At 41.8% G+C, this 21,736-nt stretch overlaps 1 protein-coding gene across 6 annotated transcripts in view; it reads left to right on the top strand.

Moving 5' to 3' along the window:
- The window catches only part of ARL13B (ADP ribosylation factor like GTPase 13B), a 92,505-nt gene extending 70,992 nt beyond the window's left edge, over positions 1 to 21,513 (top strand). For 3 of the 6 annotated variants that reach the window (XM_033940510.1, XM_033940512.1, XM_033940511.1), the window contains exons 5-10: positions 1,212 to 1,317; positions 4,541 to 4,743; positions 5,726 to 5,843; positions 6,591 to 6,825; positions 11,508 to 11,621; positions 20,214 to 20,742. In XM_033940510.1, the coding sequence (XP_033796401.1) occupies positions 1,212 to 1,317; positions 4,541 to 4,743; positions 5,726 to 5,843; positions 6,591 to 6,825; positions 11,508 to 11,621; positions 20,214 to 20,449 (1,012 nt within the window). In that variant the 3' untranslated portion in view covers positions 20,450 to 20,742. Of the gene's footprint in view, positions 1 to 1,211; positions 1,318 to 4,540; positions 4,744 to 5,725; positions 5,844 to 6,590; positions 6,826 to 11,507; positions 11,622 to 20,213; positions 20,743 to 20,772; positions 20,884 to 21,021; positions 21,081 to 21,161 lie in introns of those variants that run through there. The other 3 variants (XM_033940513.1, XM_033940514.1, XM_033940516.1) reach the window with 3 other exon arrangements.
- The last annotated feature ends 223 nt before the right edge of the window (positions 21,514 to 21,736 follow it).

Genomic DNA, 21,736 nt, shown 5'->3' with positions numbered 1-21,736 from the left:
CGTCCAAATTGGTCACAGTGAGAATGGCAGCTTTTTACATTTTTTCCATTGACATGAATGGGTGAAATCTGATGTTCTGTTTGTAGCTCCGCCCACGTGTGCAGGTGGGCCGCGAGACCCCCAGAACATATCACCCCAGGTAGTTGGAATTACTGTGAGAATGGCAGTTTTTTACATTTTTTCCATTGACATGAATGGGTGAAATCTGATTTTCTGTTTGTAGCTCCGCCCATGTGTGCAGGTGGGCCGCGAGACCCCCAGAACATATCATCCCGGGTAGTGAGGGATCTGCATACCAAGTTTCGTTCAAATCGGTCATGCCGTTTTTGCGTGATCGCGGCACATACATACATACATCCGATTTTATATATATAGATTGAACTAAGGCCAGTACTGGGCAGACATGCACGGTCTGTGTCTGTATATGGCCGTTTGGTGGAGGATGGGCTGGGGAGGGCTTCAATGGCTGGGAGGGTGTAGATGGGCTGGAGTAAGTCTTAACAGAGATTTCGGCAGTTGGAACCCAAGCACAGTGCAGGGTAAAGCTTTGAATTCTTGCCCAGAAATAGCTAAGAAGAAAAAATTTAAATTGAATCAGGTTGGGCAAACTGGATGGACCATTCGGGTCTTTATCTGCCGTCATCTACTATGTTACTATGTTAAGAGTTAACCACTGGGAAATCCGAAGAAGCCAGCCTGAGATGAGAGCCACCAGCTCAAATTGCTACTATCAGGCTTTGTCCAGGAGAGCAGCTATCAAAGGTGGAAAAAGCTCAGTGGAGAGCATCAAGAGGGACTCCCGTCAAGGGTGCATGAGCTCTCTGGCCCAGAGGAGGCTATCTGAGCCCCAGAACCTGCAGATAAACCCAGGCCGAGAAAATTGAACAATCCAAGAGAATTCTAATCTAATTCCTGGACGTCTGGTAACCCTAATCTTACTTCATATGATATGGAAGCCACTTAGAAAATACATGGTGTGCTCTTTTATTTTCCATTCAGTTTCCTAGGGTATTTATAGTTGTGTGTGTATGTGTGTTGTGTTTATGTTCAATGGAAAACTTCATAAAATGTTTGAAAATGAAATGAAGTTAATCCAGTAAAAAGGTATCCCCTTTTATATTTGTTTAGCTTTTATTGGACTTAATACAACAATCTCACTACATTCTCTGTGTGACTGAATCTTTTGTTTTCTTAACCCTTTTTTTGTTTAGATTGGCAAATAAACAGGACAGGGAAGGGGCTCTAGCAGAAGCTGATGTTATTGAGTGTCTTTCCCTGGAGAAACTTGTGAATGAGAACAAGTGCTTATGTCAAATTGTAAGTATTTATTTTCTGCTTACGAATGTAAATGATTTCCATTTACTTGTCCATAAGTGGTGTCAGCCAGTGGTTTACCATCTTTTTGTTTGTTGTATCTATTTCTGCAAGAGGACTTCATAGATAAATGAATGCTATCACTAGTAAATACATGGAGGGTGAAATAGAAGGAAAGGAATTTTGACTTTCACTCATACCTTTTCAGTATTAGCAAAAGGCGAATTAATTTAGGCACAGTAAGTATTTCCCTGTCCCTGGAGTGCTTAAAATCTAAATGAGTAATGCATAGCTGATGGCAGATATTGGAATTGAATATCTGGACTTTGAGTGAGCTGCAGTTAGAATGCAGCCAGCCTGATCGGATATTTAGCCTGCTGCCCGGTTCACATCCTATGGTTAGCTACAAATGACCAGTGTTCTGATCTCATTCAATTTTTCCTCCTCCCCCCCCAAAAAAAAAGTCACTACCTCCTCCCGAACACCCAACTTTCTCCTTCCTCCCAAACAGATTGCTAGTACCAGAAGAATGCCACTAGAGGTCATGGCAGCCTCTTAGATGGAGGAGCTGTAGAAAGCAGAAGCAAGCCCCACCAACTCCAAGACCACTGTAGAGAATGATATGGTAACAGAATTTGTCACATACATACACTCGCCCCTGGTCCCCGCGGATAACCTCAGAAAACCATCCCATGTCATTCTTTAGTGTCTATCTTAACCTCATCCCTTCTACACCAGTATTCTTCAATGCAAGGCTTGAGGGTTAGTGGTTGTGCCCATTGGTACTCTGATTCTTCCCTCTTTCCTTAAAGAATGACATGGAAATGGTTTTCCGCAGTTATCCATGGGAATGGGGTGGTGACACATTCTGTCACCGTGTCATTCTCTAAGCCTGAGAGCCTACTGGGAGGGAGAACAGGATAGGGTCTGTTTGGGGGAAGGGAGAAATAGGTGGCAATCCTGTTCAGGGGTGGGGATTCAGATGAGAAGGGATCCCACAGCACTTCAGGCAGGTACCATTAGGTTATTTGGGTGCCAGCCAATATTCAATGCTAGCACCTTCATGGCTGGGCAAAGTTATGACTGCTACTTATGTAATTCTACTTGGTTGGTTATATAGGCGTCGACACTGAATATAGTCAGCGCCTACATACTTCCTGGCTCCTCCCTGACTCTGCCCTCAGAATGCCTTTCTGCAGAGCCTCTCCTGCCTGCTTAAACCACTGAATATTGGCCCCTAAGTTTGTATCTGATATCAAGGAGCAGCGTGGGTTTGAACCTACAACCCCAGGGTGTTGAGGCTGTAGCTTTAACCACTGCACCATACTCTCCCCCTAAAAAGAGCCCAGTAATTGGTAATAATTTGTGCTTATTATTTATTTATACAGTATACCACTTATAACCTAAGTGGTGTACATTCAGGTCCTCAAGCATTTTTCCCTATCTATCGTTGCAGGCTCATACTCTTTCTAATGTACCTGGGGCAATGGGGGATTAAGTGACTTGCCCAGGGTCACAAGGAGCAGCATGCAATTTGAACCCACAACCTCAGGGTACTAAGGCTATAGCTCTAACTACTGTGCCACACACTCCCGTGTTTTTATTGCTTTCATAAAAAGCCCAATATTAGACAAGTTTCTTATTTCACTGGGCAGAGAATTCCAAAATGCTGCAGCTCTTCCCAAGTGTTCTCTTCCTAGAGGAGAGCAATCTACAAGATAATTCTTGAGAAGAACGTAAATACCATTTGAATGATATACTGTTATCAGATCCTTCAAATAACCTGGATTTAACCCATATAAAATTTTAAATTCACCCTAATATAAGTTTAGCAGCAACATTTTGTAAAATCTGCAATCGTTTAATCAGTTTAACAGGAAGACCTAGCAAACATATATTACAATAATCCAATGAGGTAAGTATTAAGGACTGAACTATAACCTGTAGAAAACTTCTCTCTAAAAAAATACTTCATTCTACACAACAACCATACTCATATGAGAATAAATCAAAAAGTAAAGGCAAAATACATTTAACTGCTTCAATATAAGTAACTGTGAGCAACTGAATATATCACTTTTCCACATAGTCCCCATGCAAGACAACGTACTTGTTTTCTCGTTCAATTAGCTTCTGCATTCCTGCAGACAAGAAGATTTTTGACTGCTCCCGAAACCAGGTGAGCACCACTTCCTTTACTTCATCATGCTTTGTCTTTTGCTCTCCGGGTCACAGTGGTGCACCCATGTCTCATTGTTGGTGACAGTTCTCTCCAGAATACTTGGATCTTCTTCATACCATCTCAGGAATTGGGTTGCAACCTCCACATGCTATTGATTGTGCAGATCAGTAAGCTTGTTTGGGAACCCATTGTGAGCAGACTTTGCTGTATCTCAAGTCATCATGCATTATGGCAAATGCAGATCCATAGCTGATATCCAAATTTGCAGCTAATTGAGACACCATTTTTCGTCAGTCTTCTCTAATCAAGTCATCTATCTGCCCTGTCGATGTGCTCTTGTGTTGCCGATGTTGTTGAGCAACTAGAATGACCTTCATCGGTTAATTCTGTTCTTCCCACTTTAAACCTTTTTACCTACTCATAAAGCTTTCATTGATTCATGCTGCTATGTCCATACTGAGTCAAATATCCGTTGGTGAATTTCCACAGGTTTCACTCCCTCTGCCCAAAGAAAGCGTACTAGTGCCGTTGTTCTTTGATGGTGCAATTTTGCAAAAGAGTGTCCATGTTTCTGACCTTGTGGCTGCCATTCGACTAAAGGACGAGCACTGCACTGTGCTTGGACAAACTATCCAACAGGCAGCGTACGAGTACATATGTTGCATTTCCTAGCTCTGTTCCAATTATCACATAATTTAACAATTGCCTTTAATTTTTGATTAATAAAACAAAAGAAAGCATGCAATGTGTGTAACATGGTGCCTTGTTATTAACCATATTACAGATTATGATATAAGAATATTCTCTCACCTCAGGATGCTTATAGAAGACACATGGGGAGAGGGAGCAGTGGTCTGGCAACTACACAGAAAATTTATTTGTACCTAATATTCAATCTTGCAACCTTTTCCTTTATTTTGATCAGGTTTATTGCTGGCCAGTGTAATCATTGTAATCATTCTTTTATGGGGGTTATTCTGTTTCAAATGGCCACTTTCATCTCCTTTTGGCCACAGTAAAACTTTGGCTCTTATGTTCTCTTAGGAGCCTTGTTCTGCAGTCATAGGCTATGGGAAAAAGATTGACAAATCCATCAGGAAAGGTCTTGTCTGGCTGCTGCGTATCATAGCGAAAGATTTTGATGCTATAAATGAACGTATTCAAAAAGACACTGCAGAACAACGAGCACAAGAGGAGCAAGAGAAACAGGAGCGAGCAGCACGAGTGAGGAAGCTCCGAGAAGAAAGGTTGTACACAATGAAGCACTTGTATTAATGAAGCACTATGAAAGGACCTCAGATTTTATGTATTGCTTGGAGGGGGGCATTGTTTGTTGTGCATTTCTGCCAGTACATTGCAAGGATGCATTAAATACCTGATTTACTAAACTTTCCCTTACTTGCAGAATCGAAAGAAAAACAGCCTTAGTAAATGGGGCTCTAAAGTAGCTGTGTAGTATACCTCAAGATTCCCCTCCCCCCAAAACTTCAATTGTGAGAGCAGTGGTAGGAGAAGGTCTCAGATGCTGGCTCCCAAAACCAAAAAACATTTGTTAAGTGCTAATTCTGAACGTAAGGAAGTAGTACACCTACTTAATACAAGTTTGTTTCTTGTATTTGCCTGTTTGAAAAATAGTTTGTGAGAGGTTAGGAAGGAACACCACCATTAGGACTAGACAAGAATTGAAAAATGGGTTACTAAGTAACTCTAGTTAGCTTTCCAGGAGGTAAGACAAATACAATATTCAGGTCTGATTAAATAAATAAAATAATGGAAGAAGCTGAGTTTTGTATTATAATTTGATGCCAATACTGCAAGAATGGGAAGAATCATGGGCACTGCTTTTTCATAAATAGTTGGTTGTTATAGGTTTTAAACTGTAATGGCTGGAAGGGATGGGGAAAAAGCATGCTGCAAATGCTTATGTTTCTTACCAGCTTACAGTTGCTACTTCATGAAGCCATTATGTCCGCAGCTGAAAGTCCTGTAGTATTTATCTTGCAGTGCAACACATTTAGGCTTTTACTTTCTACATTGTTCAGTCACAATTATTCATCACTAGGTCACTCCAAAAAGTATGTTGTATCCACACACTGCTGGAAAGTAGCTATGGTATTTGGAGATCACTATGTACTTCAAACATTTGGGAATAATTTGAGCATAAACAATACTTTTTGTGTTTCTGAAGCCCATGTTTTGTATCAATTTTATGATTTGTCTGTTTAAAAGAGAGCAAAAAGAAAGAGAAGAAGCTGAAAAAGAAGGCAGAAACCCTCCAGACGAGGCCGAGCCTGAGCCAGTTGTGATGGTCAATCCCTTCCAGCCAATATCTGCTGTAATAATGGAGGTATGAGAGTAGTTAGTCACCCTGGACTTCTGTGCATTGGGATGAATTTTTTTTATTACAGTTGTCATTGTCCACATTGTTAAATCCCTCACAGACATGAGAGGGATAGCTCACATTACATTACATGGCATGACTTTATCTTTTAGAACTTAAAAGCATAAAACTCAGTTTTTAAGATTTTGTACTGACTAATTTTACAGCAAATTAAAAAATTATAACAATGAAATAGGAACAACAAAGTTTCACATCATTTTTCTAAGAGACATCAGCAATCCTGATGTAGCTGGATGATGTCATTTTGCAGGTAGCAGGGAATAGTATATATAATGCCATACACAAGGAATGTGAATTTTAGAGACATGATTTTAGATTGGTATAGCATAGCATCTGAAACAAAGGAATGGAAGCTTGAAAATGTATGTGCCAATTGATGAATGATAAATTCTGTAAAAATAGTTTCTAGGGATATTGTGAAGGATTCCTGCTGGTGGTGACAGAAATGATTATCTACCTTAGAATACCTTGATGCACTGAAAATGTGTTACCATAATTGTCAAGAGGCACAATGTAGGAGATTATCACAGGGCAGAAAATACCAGAAAAAAACCATTTGCAAAATATAATACATAAGAAAAACTGTTTTGTGAACATCTCTGATAGGCTGTTTGATTTCCAGCCTGCCTGCCATAATTGTTTAGCATGGATTGTAGTATGGAAGTCATAGCGGCAATGCTTTCTCTCCATTAGAATGAAGAAAAAATTAAGAAGGAGGCAGAAAAAAAGCAAAGGCTGCAGAATAAGCAAGAGGATATCTCGGTGGAACCTAGAAGAAAAGAGGATACAATAATGTCAGAAAGCCAAGAGAATAACAGTGATAAAACAAATGAGAACTTACTTCTCGACACCTATAAAACCGCACTTGCACACCAGCTGGAGCAAGAAGAAGAAAATGACCGGCCAAGCTCAGACCAGCAAAACTCAGGTAATTATCTTCACCTGAAAAGATTTCCTCCGCATAAGCTACATTTTTGTCTCCATTATCTTATCTCTTAACTTCGTGTACCTGTATGGCTAGATGACAAGCATCCAGACATTGCTAAGGGACCTGACCAAGTACCTGCAGGAGTTATAGTCCAGCTCTCCTCAGACCATGGACCTTCCAGATTCCACTGAAGCATTGTGGTCCTGTGCTCTTGCTCATAATAAAACAAGTGGGATATCAGCAAAACAAACACTTCTTTGACCTCTCCACTTCCTACAATTTGGGTTTCCTACTTTCAGGGCCTTCAGTCTAGCCTTGCCATCCCAGCACCTCCTATATTGTATCAGGAAAGAAAAGAAACAAACTTGTTCCTAGAGGCCTGAAGAAATTGAATCAGTCTAACCTTAAAAGACCAGTATCTCTTCTCCCAGGCACCTAGAGGATGCCTCAGTACATCCCAAGCATCCACATTCAGGTGAGGACGCCTCACTAACTGTGCTCACTCTCCATAAATAAGAGTCCACACACTGTATCTCTTTGATAGCAGAAAGTAATGCATTACTACTGCTGCTCATAAAAAAGTACATAAAGTATGTTACAGTATTAAGGGTAAAATGAGATTTGATACTTTTTTTTCTGTGATATAGTCAATGCACTTTACATTTATTATATACAGGTACTTCTCTGTCCTTAGTGGGCTCCCAATCTTTGTTCCTCCAAATAGTTTCAGCCTCCCTTATTGCACTCACTAAAGGGACCTCTCAATTCATCCCTGACCTATAGACCACTGATCTGGTACTTCTCCCATGGTGATTTGTAGTCTCCTGGAACTATTTGACAGCATCATTCAATGTCTACAATGACCAGGTGTCGCTCATCACTACACTGAAACCACATGAACTGGGTAATCTCAACTAAGTAGGCTGTGAGCCCATGCAGAAAGCAAAGTCTTTGCAAGTGCTAGGACCAAGGGTGCAAACAGAAATACCATCCTACTATATATTTCTTTAAAAATTCTCTGGAATCTGTCCCTCAGCGCCTTGGAGATTGCATAACACAGACAAGATTTTAATACCATTAACATTCTGTGAAAATCATTGCCATTGCTGATCCATAGATTTTTCAAGACCTGCAAGTGATGATCTGGCAAAGACACCAGTCTAAACAATGTCCAGGAGATTGATTCTCAGTATAAAGGGCAACCAGTACTGGCTGTCAAACTTATGCAGCTCCCACCAGTATGTGGTAGTGGAGGCTGCATTTAAGAAGATCAAAACTCTAGTCCCTTCACGGACATTACACTGGGCAAGACGCCTTTTCAACATCAAGTGTGTAGACCAAAGGACTCGGGCACTGCACACTGCAAATAAAAACAATATAAAAAGCTCATCTTTCCAGCTTCCTGATGTAGCGTAGCGAAACACAGACTGTGGTGGAGCCGTGAACTGACCTTTTCAGATAAGTGGTCTACTGTTAAACAACTTTTGTAGAGCCATAACATTTGCCACTCCAATAGAAGCGAGAATCCTTGCTCCATGCAATGTGTTATGATTAAAATTCAAGCACCTTTCCAGCGATATTGTACCGCTGCTGTGGCGCCTTGCTGAAGAGCTAATAAGCACATTTAAATATTTAAAAGCCATATTATTTGAGAAACTTGCCAAGTATTGATGAGAGGGGGTCTTTTGTGTTTTGTTCTATTTTGAAAGTATTGCCCCTCAAGTGGACTGTAATTTAAAATCCCCGGTCTGTTTGGATCAAAGATGGATGTATGGCAGAAAGTGAAGGAGTGAAAAACAGCAAATGGATAAGGTGGCCCTGAATACACAGTTAAGAGCACAGACAGAAGGAAGTGCAGTCATAAACTGGGAAAGATGGTTTGAAAAACAAAATCACCAGACAACAAAGGTAGGGAAAATGATTTTATTTTCAGTTTACGGCCTCTTTTACAAAGCTGCGCTGCACTAACGGCCCCAAAGCCCTTAGAGATTTAAAGGGTTTCGTAGCTGTTGCCGTGCGGCAGCCGCTAGTGCGGCTTTGTAAAAGAGGCCGTTAGTGATTGAATTGTGTCAGTTTTGAGAATTTACATCTGCTGTCTAAATTTTGCACTGTTTAAGAAGAAATGCATTTGTTTATGTTTCTCTGGGGTTGTACTACATGCAGAGTCTTGCATCTTAGAGTTTCATTTGTACTTTTAGTTTGTGGTCCCATACTTGCATAGGGGTTATCTGTGTTCTGCATGTGTAGTTTAATTTTGTGGTTAACCATTATGTGTTGTTAATAAGATTATATTGTGTGTGTGTGAATGGAAAAATTGTATTAGTTAGTACTATTATGGTGGCAGGGTCTGGGGCGGAGCTTTTGGGGCCCCCAAACAAAAAGCATTCCGCTGCCTATGCCTAGAATGACTGTTTGAATAAAGTGGAGATTTAGTATGGTAACATCTATGAGGTGAAAATAACCAAGTGGATCGCTAGAATGGTGTCTCAGGGTGAGGAAAGATCTATGCTTCTACTAAGACTAAGTATCTTAATTTAAAAATTTGGCCCGCAATTTAGCCTGTGTTTTAGATTTCAGCCCCTTATGTGATTGAGTTTGACACCCCTGTTTTATAGCTGTCCAATTTGGTCTGCAAATTAACTTGGTACACCTGCAACTCTCTGCCATTAAAGCTTAGCATGAGCTCAAGGATGATGAAAGTAGAGTCTATAACATCTCCTGATTTCTTCAGAGAAAGAGGATTCCATATGAAGCTACATGTCTAAAATCTTCTACCAGCCTGGGATCTTAATATTGTCTTCGCTAAGCCCTTTGAAATTTTTGGACAAAGCAACACCCCCAGCACATCTCCTGGAAGACACATTTCCTGGTAGCAGTCATCTCAGTGAGATGAGTCAGTAAATTACAGGTGCTGGTTCATTCTATCCTACACCCAGTTCTTTCCTTACAGAATGGTTCTACGCATTTATCCCAAGTTCCTGCCAAGATCATATCAGAGTTTCATTACAACCATTACATTGTTCTCCTAGTCTTCCCACACCCCTCTAGAGTCACACTGCTATCTGGCTGAAACTGCTTGGATATTATTTTATGATTTGGAAGGTACTAGGAGCATCTTAAAAAGCTCTGTTCATCTCCTTTAATCCAAACAATCCAAGTCTTTGTGTAACTAAGCCATTTCTTTCCCTATAGGATCTCAATAATTATTGACCTCAACCGTTTAGAGCGAGTATGTTTTTTCCAGGCCACATTAAAGGTCCACTGGCTCTGCACAAAACTGATGATTGCCAATCTCAGATCAAGCTGTGCAACAAATGTTTGTAGGCCAGCAGTGTGGTTGTCTGTGCATACCTTAACCAAACACTGCTGTTTGGATGCCACACATGGGCAGTATCTTTAGACAATCCATACTATGGAATCTCTTTAGTTAAGACCCTTTACCCAAATAGGGCATCATGAGACACCTAAACACCACACACCTAAGATCTCGTAGCTTTGCAGTCCCACACATATTCTGGCTTGTTCATGGGGAAAGTGAAATTGCTTATCTGTAATGGTGCTTCTTCGTGACAATAGAGAAATTGGATCACAGTCCTTTCCCTTTCTATTGAGCTTGCAGCTGTGTTGTTGAGTGAGGGAAGATGGGAGCCATTGCCAGCATGGGACCCTTCCCCCTTCTCCCAGTGCTCAAAAGTGAGGAATCTCAGTGGGCGTGCCAAACATGAGATCATTCACAAGTGACTCCATTTCTTTGCTGTCCACTGAGAACCACTCCTCCATTACAGGTAATCAAAGTGGGATTCTGCTGTAACCTTAATTGTTGGCTCTCTAGGATACACTGGCAGTCTTTGCAGTTTGAGTGATGGAGACATCCTTTAGCCCTAATTTTAATGTAAACTGTGATGCATAAGATAACTCTGGAATAAACATTCTGCTCTTTTATAATGATATTCAAATAATGCTTGTGTTAATAACTCATGAAATCATTATTTCAGCTTACTTTAGTACTTAGACCAGAAGTTCAGTTTTGTTTTGAAAGTGGACTATTGTCTTCTATTTTAAAAGAAGACTTATAAACACTTTCAGTTCACTAACTGTAGAGATTAAAGGGTTCATCTGGTTATCCTCACAGCTTTGATAGGGACACATCAACAACAGTGCTCCAAGTTACACAGCTCACAGTTGAAAATAAGCTGCAGATGCCAGCATTCAGCAGGCAGCTGATTCCATATGTTTAGCTCTTCATGACACCTGAGCTCAAAAACTTCCCAGTCACTGTCCTTTTGTCTGCTACTATCAGCCGCTGAAAGGAAGACTTTCGATTTAGTTGCCTGAAAGAGCAGAGCTGCCTCAAATCAAGCCTCTTTCAATGGTTCAGTGCTTTGTCATGGAGCATGCTCAGGGTAGTTCATCATATTCTTCAAAATTTACTTCAGGATTTAGCCTGTGCTCAGTGGGTGACACAAACTGGTGATCATATGTGATAAGATCTTGATGAAAAAAGGATGAAGTATGTTGAGAGACCTTTATAAAGGAAGATAAATATAAATGCTTACGTCCTTATTGTGAGAGAGTCCATAACCAGAATGTGTGGTTTTGGGTTTGTTTGTTTGTTTTGTTGCACCTTTATATTGCTAGAAATATATGATTTATATATATATATATTATTATTTTTTTTGTAGATAACAAAAAGAAAGGAAAGAAACTAAAATTAAAAAGGAATCACAAAGTGGAACCTGTCAGTACAGAGGAGTCAGTTCTCAAGAGTCCTCCTCTGGCCCCACCTCCCCTGCCTGGTGAGTAGAGTTGGCTAGATTATAACATTTAACATGGGAAGTATTGAAAGATCTCAATGGCTGCTGAGAACATTTCCAGAATGGATTTAACAGCTTCCTGCTGCTATTTTTGCTCCTGCAAATTTAGGTATGATCCTGCTCTTTCTATATCTACCAAGAGCACTGCCTTGGTAGAACTAGAGCAACACAACTGGAGTGTTAGCAATAGGCTTGTCAAGTTAATATTCAGTGACTTAACCAGCCAAGAATGGATAAGGAGGGCCTTCAGCTACCTTATTAGTCTTTCGCCCCTGCTTAATCACTCAGTTCCACCAAATCTCCTGCCGCCAAGGATATTGAACTCCAGGTGTTGGCTTAACTGGGAGGTCCACAGGCCAATATATTTCCATTTCTGTAAAGTCTCAACCACAGCTCTAGCTGTTCTGTGTGATTCACCAAGGTAGCCAGGCCAAAAGGGAATAACCACCAGTACCAGGCTTATTCTGCTTACAGTCTCTTAGTAATTTATCTTAGTAATTTTCTGAAGAGGTGGTGAGTGAAGATCAGCTAAGGGGGAAAAATCCCTCAATTTTGGAATATCTTACTTGCTGGCATTCAAACTTGGGGAAAGGTGCAAGTACTTCTGCAACCACAGTATGACTGGGAAACAACGTGTCACCAAAGCTGTTGCTCAGGTTACAGCTCTTGTCTCTGTTCAGACAGAAAATGTAACTCAAGCAGAGGGAGTGATTCCTTATGCCAGCTATCTTCAGCTTGAATCCCTCATGAAGGAAGTAAAGAAACTGAGAGAAGAGGTGGCAAAACTGAGAAGCATCCATAAGAATAAAAGGTACATTGATGAAATGCTTCATGAGGCATCAAAGATTTCCAGCAGTGGGGAAGGCCATGCTGAGGGAGGACAGCTGGACTAAGAATATGGGACCCTGCAGGATTGATACTGTGACTCCATCTGCCCTTGAACTGAAGAACCGGTATGCATTCTTGGAAGTAGAGGAAATGAGAGTATCCCAGGGAAAGGGGAGGATCAAAGCTTGAAATCCCCAAAGTTGCTGGATCTGTGACTACTAGGAGGCATAAGATAGTGATGGTTGATGATTCCCTTCTTAGAGATACAGAGCTATCCATCTGCAGGCCAGACATGATGTCCCGGGAGGTATGCTCTCTGGTTGGTGCTAAAATCGACGATGTTACACAGAGCTTGTCAAGACTCATCAAGCCTAATGACTATTATCCAAGGCTGCTTATCCATGTTGGTACTAGTGATACTGCTAGGTATCCCTCTGAATGTATCAAAAGTAACTTTGTGGCTCTGTGAGAGAAGGTGTAGCAGTCAGGTGCACAGGTGGTATTTTCATCTATCCTCCCTGTATAGGGTAAGTGCCAAGGTAGAGAAGCTCGCATCCTGGAGATGAATGTGTGGCTGCGTAGATGGTGTCGTTGAGAGCGTTTTGGCTTCCTGGGCCAAGGGATGATATTCCAAGGGCTGCTGAGCAGGAATGGTGTGCATCTATCAAAGAAGGGAAGAAGTGTTTTTAGCACTTTCAGACTGGTTAATCTGCTGAAGAGAGCTTTAAACTAGAATCGTTGGGGCAGAGTGATCAAAGCCCCCAGGTGAGTATAAACCCTCAGATAAATGAATCCCAAAATCATCTACACAGATGGGAAAAGGGAGCAATGTCTGGAAAGCAGTAATTATTATTATCATTATTTATTAATTTGATATTCTGCTTTTACCATCCAAGGACCTAAGCATGGGAAACAGGGTTCTAGATCTAGAGGCTAAGGGTGAAGAGTCTGGGGGATACTCCCCCAATTGGGCATGATACCACTTTTCCTGTTGGTACGACAACTTCAGACATCGCTACAGTAGTTCTGAATGCCGTTTAGAACAGTGGTCCCCAACCCTGTCCTGGAGGACCACCAGGTCAATCAGGTTTTCAGGCTAATGAATATGCATGAGAGGGATTTGCATATAATGGAAGTGACAGGCATGCAAATCTGCTCCATGCATATTCATTAGGGCTATCCTGAAAACCCGATCGGCATGGTGGTCCTCTAGGACAGGGTTGGGGACCACTGGTTTAGAGAATTGTGCATGCCTGATTGCAAAGAAAGGCGACTCAGCCACCTATCTTTGCTGAGGGATCCCTTGCCATCAGCTGTTTTTTTTTTCTAAAAACATGTGTCATGATTAGCTGCCAGATGGTGGTAAGATGCCTACCGCCGCCTACAGTTGGAATGCCCATTTAAAGTATCAGCCTCTAAATGTCCAAACAAATAAGGGCCATGATTGTTTTTGTTTACTCTTGTGAGTGATTGAGTATAAATTATCCCAGATGTTTCAGGCTTTACTTGGGCCCTCTTTTTATCAAGCTTGTATTTAGGGTTTTTTATCGTAGGTTGCTGCGGTAAAAGCTCCAACACTCATAGGATTCCTATAAGCATCAGAGCTTTTACTGCAGCAGCCTGCAATAAAAAGCCCTAACGCAGCTTGTTAAAAGGGGGCCTTAGAAAGGAATGTTCTCTGTTTATAATTTTACCTATATTTCTCCAGGATTTACTGTAGGCTTTTTATTTTTTATTCCATTCACCCTCTTCTCTTGTGGGTTAATGTTGGTGACCTCATTATCTCCTATGTTTACCCCAAATGGGCTTTTATGTTATTTAGACATCACTTTGGGCTCTTTTTACTAAGGTGCGCTAGCGTTTTTAGCCCACACAGGATATTACTGCGCACTACACTGTGTGTTACGCGGCTAGAACTAACGCCAGCAGCAATATAGTGCGTGCTATTCTGCGCATTAATGCCCTAACGCAGCTTCGTAAAAAGAGCCCTTTGTCTTTTAGGCAATAGTTATTTATATTAAAAGGTCATAATATTGCCCGATTATTCTTTCAATCAATAACATTGGAAATGTTTGCATAAAATAAAATTTAAAAAAACTTCATTCAAATTTGTCAATGGATACTGACCCTGAGATATGCATACAAACACATAACCACAGTAATATGTACTTTTCATGCATGAAATGCACCTGAATGGATCCCAAAGATGTCCGTGCTCAGAGAATATGAAAGACTTGGCATTATATTATTTCTCTTGCCTTTTATACCTTTGATTCCCCCAACAATCAAATATTTATTTCTCCTAATGTACCTTATAAAGTGAATGTTTATATTAGTGATGCTTGTATTAAATTTCTAGCAAAAAATAATCACTGTGCATATATTCTGTATTAGTACAAATATAAGAATATGGTACCATTTTTGCTTTGAATTTTTTAGAATTAATTTTTGCTACTCATAATTATACTTCTAGGCAAAAATATGTGCATATTTTCAATATTTAAATTAAGCAGTAGAAAACTGGAATATATACAAATAATGCTTTACATCTGTATAGTCTGCACAACAACTAGGTTAATCACATACAGAGAAAATGGCTTTCCCAGTTGATCTTACAATTATAAGTTTTACTGTATTCCAAAGAGAGAGAGCTGATAGGATTTTTAGGCTCATGAGTCTGTCCTGAAACTAGCTAACTAGGCCTCTACATAGCTCAGATAAACATGGCTCAGAAATAGATAGCGGGAAGAATAAGAACAATCAAATTTTGTAAAGCGCTTCATGGCCTGTCTGACTTTCATCTGATTAAATTTCATCTCATTGAATTTGCTTTTGTATTCTCCTTCAGAAGATACCCAGCATAAATAAACTGTTTGTATTTTTTGTTTTCAGGTAAATAAATTTATTTCTCTTTCTGAGGAGACCTTTCGAGTGAAAAATGAATTTTAGCAACAATTCAGAACTTTTGAGTAAAAAGAAATATAAATGGGATTCTTCTAGACTTACAAAATACAAAACAGTGTTTCTTGTTTACCAAAATAGAATCTGCAGACCAGAGTGGAAAAAGACATTCTATGCAGGGGATGGGGATCTTCCTGAAAGGGCAACGATGATTTCTCTCTCTTTCTTGGGACAATGTTATTGATACACTAGCAACTTTCTGGCAGAAAAGAAGTACTACAGAAAAGCAAACCAGCAATAACTATTCTTTTGGATGAGTGTTTGCAAAAACCATGCAAAATAAGGCCTTTCCCTAGTGATTCTTTGAATGTAACTTTCTGTAAGAAAAGTGATCTTGTGGCATAATTTTACTCTCACCAATTTTCCATCTTGAGTTGCCTTATCTCAAAAAAGATATAACGGAACTAGAAAAGGTTCAAAGAAGAGCAACAAAGATGGTAAAGAGGATGGAACTCCTCTAGTATGAGAAAAGACTAAAGAGGTTAGGGCTCTTCAGCCTGGAAAAAAGACAGCTGATGTGAGATATAATTGAAGTTTACAAAATCCTGAGTGGTGGATCAATTTTTTAACTCCGGCAAAAATTGCAAAGACTAGGGGACACTCGGAAACAGGGAGACAGGGGCCAGTTACAGGGAAATACTTTTAAAACCAATAGGAGGAAACATTTTTTCACTCAGAGATAGTTAGGCTCTGAAATGCAATGCCAGAGGATGTAGTAAGAGAGATTAATGTAGCTGGTTTAAAAAAAAAGAAGGTATGGACACGTTCCTGGAGGAAAAGTCCTTAGTCTGCTAATGAGACAGACATGAGAGAAGCCACTGCTTGCCCTGGATCAGTAGCATGAAATATGACTACTATTTGGGTTTTTGCCAGTAAATGTGACTTGGACTGGCCACCATGAAAACAGAATACTGGGCTAGATGGCCCATTGGTCTGACCCAGTAAGGCTACTCTTATGTTCATAGAAGGTGGGGAGGAGGCATGAAGAGTAGAAGGTCAAAAAATACCACAGATTAGCAGATTAAATAGTGAATAAAACTGATTTTTTATTAATAAAACCATAAAAGGTTCCAAAACAACTAGATAAAAAAATAATTGCATTTGAAATTTAGGGGTCCTTTTAATAAGGTGCACAAACTGATTTAGCACATACTAAATGCTAAGGCATCCATTGTATTCTATGGACATCTTAGCATTTAGCGCATTCTAAATCGGTTAGAACACCTTAATAAAAGGACCCCTTAGAGTCTAGACATTATACTTTAGATCTAAAACCAGTTTCCATCTTTGACCTTGATATTTTTTTCAGTATCCAAATACTTGTGGTAGCTTTAGGGATACCAAAGTCACAGCAAACTTAAAAGATTATAAGTTTGAGGAGCCATATTATTTTGGCATGAAGTCATGCTGTTTTAGCACAGGCCCTATTTTATGCAGTTAGACCTAATTACTAATAATTAGTGTTCACAGTAAAATATCACATCTAAATGGTAACCCATGTTGATAACTAAACTGGGTCATGCCATATATGTGTGGTAGGTGAGGGATTTGAGCCTGCAAGTATATCTTTGAACATCAACTACTGGGCCAAGAAGCTATTTTATTGTATAAGTTTCTTGTTCACTGAATCTTCTCAAGAAGACTGTCTTGGTTGAAGTGTATTGTTTCCAGTTATCACTGTAAAATGATTTTCTTTCTATAGCAAACTCCTCCCCCCCCCCCACTTTTACTAAATCACAATAGCAGTTATTAACGCAGGGAGCTGCACTGAATGCTCTGCACTGCTCCCAATACTCATAGAAACTCTATGAGCTTCAGGAGCAGTACGGAGCATTCAGCGCGGCTCCCTGCGCTAATAACCGTTATCCCGGTTTAGTAAAAGGGGGGATTTGTGTTTACAGTTTTATTTAATAGTGTTCTAGGTGGTTTATCCTTAGAAAATCAATATTGAAGGCAACACAACTGCACTCAAAATGTATATTTCTATCAGACACAAAGAGTAGAACTAAATGGTTAGTTTATCCTCATGGAAAAGGGTCAGTAATGGAGTGCTCCAAGGCTTTGTATTGAGGTCTGGAAATAGGAAAGATGAATGAAGTAATCAGATTGCAGATAGAATGTTAGGGATTATTTGAAAGAAGAATTAAGCTCAAAATCATTTTTGCCTGTATAGGTCCCTGCCTTGATATAATGGGACTAGAAAAAGTTTAGATAGAGTCAACAAAAATGATAAAGGGGAAGACAGCTAAACAGGTTAGAGCTCTTCATCTTAGACAACAACTCAGAGTGGATATACTGTATTTTCTCGCATATAACGCGCGCGTTATACGTGGTTTTTACATACCGCGCATACCCTTGCGCGTTATGCGCGTGAGCGCGTTGTACAAAATTTTTTTTACATAGTTCCCCCCGACGTCCGATTCACCCCCCCACCCCCCCCCCCGCAGGACATGATCGGGGCAAGAGGGAGCTCAAGCCCTCTTGCCCCAGCCAACCGCGGCACCCCCGACACGATCGGGGCAAGAGGGAGCTCAAGCCCTCATGCCCCAGCCAACCGCGGCACCCCTGACACGATCGGGACAAGAGGGAGCTCAAGCCCTCTTGTCCCCCACGACTCCCTGACACGATCGGGGCAAGAGGGAGCTCAAGCCCTCTTGCCCCAGCCAACCGCGGCACCCCCGACACGATCGGGGCAAGAGGGAGCTCAAGCCCTCTTGCCCCAGCCAACCGCGGCACCCCTGACACGATCGGGACAAGAGGGAGCTCAAGCCCTCTTGCCCTGCCGACTCCCCAACTCCCCGACAATATCGGGCCAGGAGGGAGCCCAAACCCTCCTGGCCACGGCGACCTCCTACCCCCACCCCGCACTACATTACGGGCAGGAGGGATCCCAGGCCCTCCTGCCCTCGACGCAAACCCCCCCTCCCCCCCAACGACCGCCCCCCCCCCCAAGAACCTCCGACCACCCCCCCAGCCGACCCGCGACCCCCCTGGCCGACCCCCACGACACCCCCACCCCCCTTCCCCGTACCTTAGTGTAGTTGGCCGGACAGACGGGAGCCAAACTCGCCTGTCCGGCAGGCAGCCAACGACGGAATGAGGCCGGATTGGCCCATCCGTCCCAAAGCTCCGCCTACTGGTGGGGCCTAAGACGCCTGGGCCAATCAGAATAGGCCCGGGAGCCTTAGGTCCCACCTGGGGGCGGGCCTGAGGCACATGGACCCAACCCGACCATGTGCCCAAGGCCCCGCCCCCAGGAGGGACCTAAGGCTCCCGGGCCTATTCTGATTGGCCCAGGCGCCTTAGGCCCCACCAGTAGGCGGAGCTTTGGGACGGATGGGCCAATCCAGCCTCATTCCGTCGTTGGCTGCCTGCCGGACAGGCGAGTTTGGCTCCCATCTGTCCGGCCAACTACACTAAGGTACGGGGAAGGGGGGTGGGGGTGTTGTGGGGATCGGCCAGGGGGGTCGCGGGTCGGCTGGGGAGGTGGGCGGAGGTTCTTGGGGGGGGGCGGTTGTTGGGGGGAGGGGGGTTTGCATCGAGGGCAGGAGGGCCTGGGATCCCTCCTGCCCGTAATGTAGTGCGGGGTGGGGGTAGGGGGTCGCCGTGGCCAGGAGGGTTTGGGCTCCCTCCTGGCCCAAACAACTAGCGGGGGGGGGGGGGGGGTCGCCAGGGCCCGGGGGGCTTGGGCTCCCTCCTGGCCCGATATTGTTGGGGAGTTGGGGGTCGGCGGGGCAAGAGGGCTTGGGCTCCCTTTTGCCCCGATCGTGTCGGGGAGTCGGGGGGGCAAGAGGGCTTGAGCTCCCTCTTGCCCCGATCGTGTTGGGGGTGCCGCGGTTGGCTGGGGCAAGAGGGCTTGAGCTCCCTCTTGCCCCAATCGTGTCGGGGGTGTCGCAGTTGGCTGGGGCAAGAGGGCTTGATCTCCCTCTTGCCCCAATCGTGTCCTGCGAGGGGGGGTGTGTGAATCGGACGTCGGGGGTGGGGGCATCAGGCTTTCAGGGTGGGGACAGGACTTCAAGGGGGAGAGGAGAGTCGGGGCTGGCGAAAGGAGAGTCGGGGTGGCCAGAGGAGAGTTGGGGCGGGCGAAAGGAGAGTCGGGCAGCATGCACGGTATATAAAAATTTCTGTACATAAATTTGTGTTTTTCGCGCGCTATACCCGTGTGCGCGTTTTACACGGGTGCGCGTTATCTACTTGAAAATACGGTAATAGAAACTTATGAAATTACAAGTGGGTAGAATGGTTAAATAAGGAGCAATTGCTTTAATCTTTGAAAAGACAGAGAATCAAGAGGACACTCCATGAACCTAAAAGGACCAGCAGATTGAAAACAAATGTAGAAAGATTTTGATTTAGTGTTTTTTGGGTGTGGGTTTTTTTTGTTTTTTGTTTTTGGTTAGGTGGGCTAGTATAAAAGGGTTCAGAAGAGGTTTAGATAAGTTCTGGAGGAAAGTTCATAAAATTATTTTCCAGGTAGACCTGAGAGAGACATTCCTCATTCTTGGAATTAAGCTGCTGTTGGACATGGCATGGTTTTTCTTAGAACTTCAGTCTCCAATGTAGCTGAAGTTCAGTCCTCACTTGTAGCTGCTTTATCACCTGAGTGAATTTATAAAATAGTATTGAATATTTATTTTACTGAATGTATATATGTTATACCTAATTGGATATTTTTTCTCATTTTGGGGGGAAGAGGGTGCTGGGGCTGTAAACTCAGCAATTTGGTGTACATGTGTTTTAAAATGCAATGTAGATTCTGAATGTTCTTGTTTTGTTTTCCTTTAGTTGGCTGGGGAACCCCCAAAGTTACTATGCTTCCAAAACTTGAGCCTCTTGGTGAACTACATCATACTGGTAAATCCAAAAAGCCATATTTTGTTTGTTTCTTTGTTGTTTTAATTCCATTTTCCTCAACCATCTTTTTAAATGCTCTGCTTGGTGAAAGCCTGGCATTGCTTGTGTTTTTCTTTAAGAATTCCTTTGTCATCGTTCGCTCACTTTCATCTGGTGATGTTCACTAACCAGCATGCACTTGCAGCTTTGGTACTTTTTCACTGGGAATAGTGTTGCTTCTTGGATGATGCAATGCTTTCAATGTTGCAACCCAAGCGAGATGTAGCAATCACATTGAGGCACTACAACTGCACTTTATTCTTAGGGAAGAACAAACAAGTGACTTTAACTCTGATGAAATGTGTTTGTGGTAAAAATCCAGAACTTTTGTTTGTACAAACTGATTGCATCCTTAGAATCCTTTCAGAAATGTGTCATTGGGGAGATGAAATTTTAGATTTACAAGGGCTAAGAATAATCTTGTCCTTTCTGTGTTTTTTTTTCTTTGTAGATGCTGAGTTGTTACACTAACCACCATTCTTTTCACTCTGTCTTGTTATTTCAAGTATTTTGCATGTAACATCATATATTTTATTTTGAATAAATAACTCATTTTTAATGATGGGTGGTTCTTTTCTGTTCTTGCACATCATGCTTATTATATTCTTTTTATAACTAAATTACTATCGGACCTAAAGCTTTGATCCACAGGTACATACATTTGAAGCAGTTACCTCACTATGCTTGTGAATTTTTACAGATGCCACTCACCCAAATGGATCAATTGCAGAAATGTTGCAGTGAAACAGAAAAAGCTGCAAATAACCACTCATTGTAAATGATCACAAACAACTTGCTAAGAACCCCCTATAAATATATTTTCTTTGGTATATGTCTTAGATTTTTATGGGAAGCCACTGCCACCACTGACCATACGACGACCTAACAGTGATGCATATGACATTATCTCCTAACCAAACTACAATCCTTTCTGAGGCAAGGCTGTTTATTTTATATGACAAAATTTATTTTGAAGACTTCTTATTTCATTTCATAAAGAAATAATGATTTATACTGTTCAAGAGATTGTAGAGGACTCGGAAGACACTAAAAACTCCCTGCTGGAATCTCCCCCCTTCAGGACTTCTTTGATCAGCTATTCTCATACACTAAAACAAGTAGTCAAAAAAAAAAAACCTCAAGAAGAAGAAAGCAATTCCATCCATTTTCTGCCTGAGTAATAGACTAAAAATCCACCTAGAACTATGGAGATCCAATTAAGGTTTTAAGTAGTCTAGTGGTATTTGCAGTCCCAACCTCAGCAGAACCAGACCAGAAAGCTTTAGCCTTACTGCAGATGGATTTTATATGTGCCCAAATTTTACCTGTGGTATTTAATAATCAATATGTCTTCAGATATTTTGGGGACACTTTTGTAATGGACATTTGTATACCAGAAAGAAATTTCAATGGAA

Source organism: Geotrypetes seraphini, chromosome 4 (assembly GCF_902459505.1).
Source record: "Geotrypetes seraphini chromosome 4, aGeoSer1.1, whole genome shotgun sequence".
Taxonomy (NCBI): domain Eukaryota; kingdom Metazoa; phylum Chordata; class Amphibia; order Gymnophiona; family Dermophiidae; genus Geotrypetes; species Geotrypetes seraphini.
The sequence above is the reverse complement of the archived record's forward strand: the minus strand, read 5'-3'. Positions and strand labels throughout refer to the sequence as shown.